Source organism: Leptonychotes weddellii, unplaced genomic scaffold (genome assembly GCF_054177405.1).
Source record: "Leptonychotes weddellii isolate Sample4059 unplaced genomic scaffold, ASM5417740v2 HiC_scaffold_8215, whole genome shotgun sequence".
In the NCBI taxonomy this organism is placed as follows: Eukaryota; Metazoa; Chordata; class Mammalia; order Carnivora; family Phocidae; genus Leptonychotes; species Leptonychotes weddellii.
The window spans coordinates 1-7,415 of record NW_028052842.1 but is presented as its reverse complement, the minus strand read 5'-3'; the positions used below and the strand labels follow the sequence as shown (position 1 = coordinate 7,415).

Below are 7,415 nucleotides of genomic sequence, written 5' to 3'. Positions count from 1 at the left end.
GCGGTAGAAGTACAGAATTTGATTTTGATGTGTTCTACTTGTGATGCTTGTTAGGTATTCATTTGGAGATATTGTGTAGGCAGGTAACGTGAATCTGGGGAGAGATGGGGCAGGAGATGTAACTTTAGAAGGGGTTAGTGGAGTGATGGTATAAGCTGTCAAATGCTGTCACAGGTTGAATAAGACCTTATATTCTAGGAAGGGAGCTTGGATCTGATTTTTTTCCCCCTTTTTTGAATGTAAAATGATATAAACTGATGGAATTTTAATCTGTCATTCTTTTTTTAGTTAACAGAAGATGAGATAGCTACAATATTACAATCAACGCTTAAGGGACTGGAATACCTTCATTTTATGAGGAAAATACACCGAGATATCAAGGCAGGAAATATTTTGCTAAATACAGAAGGACATGCAAAACTTGCAGATTTTGGGGTAGCAGGTCAACTTACAGTAAGTAAAAATATTACTTCTATTGGTAACTTTCAGCCCTGTCCAGAGAAGGAATTCCTTTCATTTTAGTTATTTTTTCAATAAAATACTCGATTTCATTTTATTTGTGAAAAGGTTATAGAAGGTGCCACTAAGTTACGAAAGAGCTAGTAGGTTATTATAGATCCTTTCCCGGGGTTTAGGTCCCATGGTTTAACTTTGATAAAAATAAAAGCTTAAACAAGAAATGACAGAGTGGAAGTTTAAATTCTATTCATCTTATTTGCAAAAGGAAGAAAAATTCAATCCAGACTGCTTTCCTTGAATAAGACATAACACCATCTCAACCAGGTAGCAGTTGGCAGTTACTTTACTGAAAACTCTCTCCTCGTCTGGTTCCAGGATACAGTCTTATGATTCTTCTCCTACCTCACCAGGGTATGGCAATGACAAAAACCATGTTTTTAAAACAGGAAATACAGAATTACCTGATTTTGAAGAATACCTAAGTGTATATGACATATGTATATATAGAAAAATAATGGACAGATATGTACTAAAATTTGCAACACCATTATATATCAAACAGTTTTCTGGGGTGGTAGAAAAAATACTTTTTGTTTGTTTAGGGCTGGTATTAGGTAGAGTTTTTTGGGTTTTGTTTGTAAATCTGCCTGGATTATGTTAGGGAGTTTAATAGGTATTGCAATGGCACAAAAATTGCTTTGATGTTTAAAAAAGAAAATCAGAAACTTATTCCATATTGTGATTACTGGGCCTTTCAAAAGATCTTGTTGTTAACACATAAAGTGCTTCTAGGGAACAATTTATGCTTCCAACTGTAGTATATAAATGTGTATAAATCCATTTGGGGGAACCTGACTGGCTCAGTTAGTAGAGAGTGTGATCCTTGATCTCAGGGTCATGAATTCAAGCCCCACATTGGGTGTGCAGTCTACTTAAAAATAAATAAATAAAATAATTAAAAAAAAAAGAATGTACCCATTTTCCCTTATATTTGCCAATACTGAATGAGCAATAAATTGTATTTTTAAAATCATTTTTGAAACAATATTTTTACAGTTGATTATGGCCATTTACAATTCTTTTGTAACTTAACTGAACTGTTCATCTTAATTTTCCTAATTGTGTTGGACCTTTTAAAAAAAAATCTGCTGAAAAAGATAAACCAAAACTTAAAAAAAAAAATTTATGTTGAAATTGTTAATCCTTTGTTATATATGTTGAAACATCTTTTTGTAATTTGCTAGTTATCTTTTTACTTTGATTATGGTTTTTCTTTAAATACCAGAGGTTCCAAATTTTATATAGGGAAATCCACCTCCCTTTTATGTTATGGTTCCTGCCTTCGATGTCACCTTTAAAAGACCTGTTCTGCTCCAACAGTATATAACTGTTCATCTATACTTCCTTTTAGTACTTTCTGGATTTCGTTCTTTGTATTTAAATTTTCAACCTATTTGAACTTCCTTTGGTGGAAAGTATAAGTTAGGAAATTAAGTATAGAATTTTACAAATGACTAGCCAGATGCCCAGCACTTTTTTGTTGTCCTTTGCTTGGTAGTTTGGAATGACATTTTAATCATATCTTTGAGCTGTGTGTGTGTGTGTGTGTGTGTGTATGCACACATGTAAATACACATACATAGCCATAGTCTGTTTCTGGATTTAGTATTTTTTCTTGTTATGCTGCTGTGCTAATGTAACTTCATCATACAGATCAAGCTGCGTTAGTATCCACTCATTATTCTCCGTTTTCAGAAAATTTCTAGATATCCAAATACTCCTTTCTAAATAATGAGTATTTCAAGGATATAATTCTTGAAAACGACTTTGAGTAGCCCCATTTGAAAACTGCAAATTTAAGTTTTGGAGCAAAGGAAATGACTAAGCGGTAAGTTAGTTCCTGTGCTAGTTTTTTACATAGGACCGACAAAGTGAGATCAATTTAAAAATATTACCTGTCCTTTGCTCCTGGCTGGCACAGCCTAACTGAAGCCACAGGCATTTCAGAAGGAACAGGAGTGATGATGATGGCAAGTCCTGTTGCATATTTAGTTCTGTTTAAAATCCTTCTCTTCCTAAAATACAGGAGCTCTAGAAAGGTTCTCTTTCATTAAGGCCACACTGTTCTGGGGAAGTAGGCAAATGACGTGTGCTAGATTCATATATTTTTCTTTAAGACCCAAACTAAGACTTTCTCTATGTATACATTTTATTTTATAGAATATGTATATATGATAAAAGAAAAATTATATGTGTACATAGACACACACATATGATTTTTCCTTTTTTAATTTTCAGATAGCACAGGTACTGTATATTCATGTAAACCGTTAGAGTGTTACAGAAGTATATGGGATGGAAAGTAAGAGTCCTTTGTGATTCTACCTTTTAGATGTAACTATTGTTAAGAGTTCAGTGTGTATTGAGATTTTTCTTTTGCTATCCATATAACAACAATATTTATTATTATTGGTTGCTGTTTTGTTGTATATATATACAACAATATAATTTTGCAACCTAATTTTCTCTTTATAATATGTCTTGTACATTTTTCCATGCCAGGAAAATGTATCTATCTCCTTTTTAAAAAATATATGGTGGATGGGGCACCTGGGTGGCTCAGTCAGTCTGACTCTTTTTTTTTTTTTTTTTAAAGATTTTATTTATTTGAGAGAGAGAGAATGAGAGAGAGAGAACACATGAGAGGGGATAGGGTCAGAGGACGAAGCAGACTCCCTGCCGAGCAGGGAGCCCGACGCGGGACTCGATCCCGGGACTCCAGGATCACGACCTGAGCCGAAGGCAGTCGCTTAACCAACTGAGCCACCCAGGCGCCCCAGTCTGACTCTTGATTTCAGCTTAAGTCATGGGATCAGAGTTGTGGGATCGAGCCCCACATCGTGTCTCATGCTCAGCAGGGAGTCTGCTTGAGAATCTCTCTCTCTCCCTCCCTCTGCCTCTGTCCTCCTCCCCCCTCCCCCCGGCTTGCGTGTACAGTCTCTCTCTAAAATAAATAAATCTTTAAAAAAAATATTTGAGAGAGAGCGTGTGTGCAAGCAGGGATGAGGGGGGTGGGGAGAGGGAGAGAAGCAGACTCCCTGCCAAGCGGGGAGCCAGATGCGGGGCTCAATCCCCGGAGCCTGAGATCATGACCTGAGCCAAAATCAAGAGCTGTATGCTTAACCAACTGAGCCACCCAGCTGCCCCTAAATAAATCTTTAAAAAATGTGGTGGATATTTATTGTATTTAATTTACACCCTTTTGATGGTCATTTGAGTTGTTTCCTTTTTCTTTTTCCCGCCTCTCCTACAAATATTTCTCCAATACTTGTGCATATATCTTAGGGTACCTGCACATAGGATACATTTCTAGAAAAAGATTTGGATCAAAGGATGTGGACATTTAAGTTTATAAATTTTGCCAAATTGCCCACAAATCTTGTACCAGTTTATAGTCTAGTAATGCTGTTTCAGTGCCTGACTTTCTAGCACTAGTTATTTATTTATTTTTTTTTAATTTTATTTATTTATTTGACAGAGAGAGACACAGCAAGAGAGGGAACACAAGCAGGAGGAGAGGGAGAAGCAGGCTTCCTGCCGAGCAGGGAGCCTGATGCGGGGCTCGATCCCAGGACCCCGGGATCATGACCTGAGCCGAAGGCAGACGCTTAACGACTGAGCCGCCCAGGCGCCCCGTATAGCACTAATTATTATTAACCTTTTAAATTTTTGTCAACCTCATTTTAGTGTTATTTTTTGTGGGTTTTTTTAATGTGTGCGTTTTAAGAATTGAGAATCTTTTATGTTTCTAGGTCATTTGAATTTCTTTTGTGACCTGCTCAATCATGCCTTGAGTATGGTTTTTATATGTATCCCAAGTACAAGATGTTTCTTATTGTTGGAAAAGTCTTTTTTTCTCAGTAGTTTTAATGCTTAGTGTTGATCTCTACTCTTCTCTGTTTTAGGATACCATGGCCAAAAGGAACACAGTGATAGGAACACCATTTTGGATGGCTCCAGAAGTGATTCAGGAAATTGGATACAACTGTGTGGCAGACATCTGGTCATTGGGAATAACTGCCATAGAAATGGCTGAGGGAAAGCCGCCATATGCCGATATCCACCCAATGAGGGTAAGGAAACCAGTAGGGTGGTTAGCTCCTGGGCATCATTAGAAAGTTGGTGACTTACTTGATTTAGGTACCAAACAGTAAATGAATTAACTGTATATAATTGGTAAGTGTCAGTCTAGACTCCACTAGTCGTAGTCACTAATCAATTCAAGTGTGATCCACCACCTCCATTCCAGAGGTTGTGTATTGACAGCCACCGGACAGGACATAGGTCACAGAAATGCTTGGTTTGGCTTGTGCAGTGTGTGTTTTTTAATAGTTTAGGTGCTCACATTTTAACATAACGTTAACTGGAGCTGAATGGTGGTCTCCTCCTTTATATAGGTCACCGGCTTTCCACTTTATCAGTCTCTAAGATTCCCTAATCACCAAGTATCCCTTGTCACTTACCACAGTGTTTGCTCTGCTGTTTTTCTCATTGTAGTATTAAAAGGAAAGCAAACTGTTTTTCTGAACTCCTGTCACTAACACCCAGCCCGATTTGTTTGTTATCTTTTTCCTGCCTTGCCCTCAGAGGTATTTACATTGGTAAGTTCTGCTTTGTAGATCCCCAGACTCTGTTCATCTGGAGGCTCTGTACTTTGCAGCCTCCATGGATTTCTAGAATAGTAAGGGCCCGTAGGTCCAGTCTCCAGTCAGTGTGACACCCTAAGGGGTTTGTAAGCTGTACCCACCCTAGACCTCTCATCACAGCACTGTTAAAAGGCCTCGACCCTGCCTTCCTCAGTGGCTCCATAGTCCTCCATACCTCCCAACCTAGCTCCTCCTCTTTGATTAATTAGTTCTTCTATTAAAAGACTTAACAGTTTTTTAAAAAGTATTTATGTGCTCAAAGGTAAGGGCAGAAGTGGGGAAGGGTGGGAGGATTTACTAGTAGATTTAAAGAATATAATTTAAGCTGCTAATTACAGAGGTTTTTGTTTTTTTTTTTTAAATTCTGCCTCTTTTATTGGACAGTAAATAATAGTTTTAATTTTTTGAAATAGTAGAATTTAACTGCAGTGTGGTGTTTTTGTTTTTGTTTTTTTTCAAATACATTAAATTGGCTTGGCCTGGACATTAATGAATCTCTTGTGATTTGAGGGACTTTCAGGTTTATGATCTTCTTGCAGTTACTGCTCACATCTAGTGGTGAGGGTGACTTTTATGGGGGAGGGAAATTTGACAACTGTGGGGCTGAGATGATCTTCAGACTATCGATGCTCTCAGGTCTTACCTTTTCACTTTGAAAGGTAATATACTGTGGTTAGCAAAAACCAAAATAAACTTGCTAGATTATTGTGAGGTTGAGGAGACAAGAATACATATGAAAGAGGGAGAGAGAGAGAGAACTATATCAACTTTTTTAATTGTCATACTTCCTACTTTGAGACACTTAGACTTTTGTTGGCATTTGGGTGGGCTTATCAGTGGATAAGAGGAAAATATTTTTTTTAAAACTTCAAAGGTATCTCTAATCATCTTTTTATTAGTGCATCACTTTTATTTTACCCTCCCAAATTTTTTTTAACTAGGCGATCTTCATGATTCCCACCAACCCTCCCCCCACATTTCGAAAGCCAGAACTGTGGTCCGATAACTTCATGGATTTTGTGAAGCAGTGTCTTGTAAAGAGCCCTGAGCAGAGAGCCACAGCCACTCAACTCCTACAGGTATGACTCTCCCCGAGGTGCTGCTTCCCTCTGTTTCATTCACATACTGGCCAAAAGATGCTGCCAACCCACCTCCACGGAGACAGTAAGGAAGTATAAGACATTCCCTGCCTCTAGGGAGCTTTGAATCTAACTGAGTAGAAAAGAGTGTTAAATCATTGAACAAGATAATAATGCAAGAAAATGGAGGGCTCTGTGGGATCAGAGACTGGGAACTGACATTTAGTGAGCACCTGCTGTGTGCTGGGTGCCATTTAATCATCACAGACACCCTGGGAGGGATGGGTATAATTTCAGTTTTATAGGTGAAAAAATGGAAGCTTAGAAAGGTTAACTCATTTAGAGTTACTCAGCTGAGAAACAGCAGAGCTGAGACTAGAACCAAGGTCTTCTTGGGTCCAAAGCAGGAGTGCCCACAAGTCTACCCAGTTCTGATGAGGAACTGAGATTAGTGGCAGGTGATCTTGTAGCTCATGATGGGAGGAGGCCTCTTTGGGCTGGCGGTACTAGGACCGCTCTTCTGGAGCGGGTAACCTCGGTGCGTGGGCCTGGAAGGATGGGGGAGGGGTTTGCGGGCAGTCTGCTCAGTGGTTAGGAGGTTGGATTCAGGAGTCACACTGCCCAGGTTCGAATCCTGGCTCCCTGTTTACTAGCTTTGTGACCTTGGGCAAGTAACATAACCTCTCTGTTGCTTTAGTTTTCTTTTTTTTTTTTTTATAGATTTTATTTATTTATTCATGAGAGATAGAGAGAGAGAGAGGCAGAGGCAGAGGGAGAAGCAGGCTCCCCGTGGAGCAGGGAGCCCGATGCGGGACTTGATCCCAGGACCCTGAGATCATGACCTGAGCTGAAGGCAGACGCTTAACCGACTGAGCCACCCAGGCGTCCCTGTTGCTTTAGTTTTCTTTTCTTTTCTTTTTTTTAATTTTTTTATTCTTATGTTAATCCCCATACATTACATCATTAGTTTTAGATGAAGTGTTCCATGATTCATTGTTTGTGCATAACACCCAGTGCTCCATGCAGAATGTGCCCTCCTCAATACCCACCACCAGGCTAACCCATCCTCCCATCCCCCTCGCCTCTAGAACCCTCAGTTTGTTTTTCAGAGTCCATCGTCTCTCATGGTTCGTCTACCCCTCCGATTTCCCCCGCTTCATTCTTCCCCTCC

At 39.1% G+C, this 7,415-nt stretch overlaps 1 protein-coding gene across 1 annotated transcript; it reads left to right on the top strand.

The window, feature by feature from the left end:
- Positions 1-268: 268 nt before the first annotated feature.
- Positions 269-6,972, top strand: LOC145719912 (serine/threonine-protein kinase 4). The gene is made up of 3 exons (XM_081811526.1): positions 269-453; positions 4,425-4,592; positions 6,107-6,972. The coding sequence occupies exons 1-3, from the start codon at positions 355-357 to the stop codon at positions 6,248-6,250; spliced, it is 411 nt and encodes a 136-aa protein (XP_081667652.1). The 5' UTR covers positions 269-354; the 3' UTR covers positions 6,251-6,972.
- Positions 6,973-7,415: the final 443 nt, after the last annotated feature.

Bases quoted from the DNA above. Each gene is read 5' to 3' on its own strand.
- LOC145719912 (XM_081811526.1), top strand. From the start codon at position 355: ATGAGGAAAATACACCGAGATATCAAGGCAGGAAATATTTTGCTAAAT. The intron at 454-4,424 runs GTAAGTAAAAAT...TCTCTGTTTTAG, and splicing joins GGGTAGCAGGTCAACTTACA to GATACCATGGCCAAAAGGAA. The intron at 4,593-6,106 runs GTAAGGAAACCA...TTTTTTAACTAG, and splicing joins CCGATATCCACCCAATGAGG to GCGATCTTCATGATTCCCAC.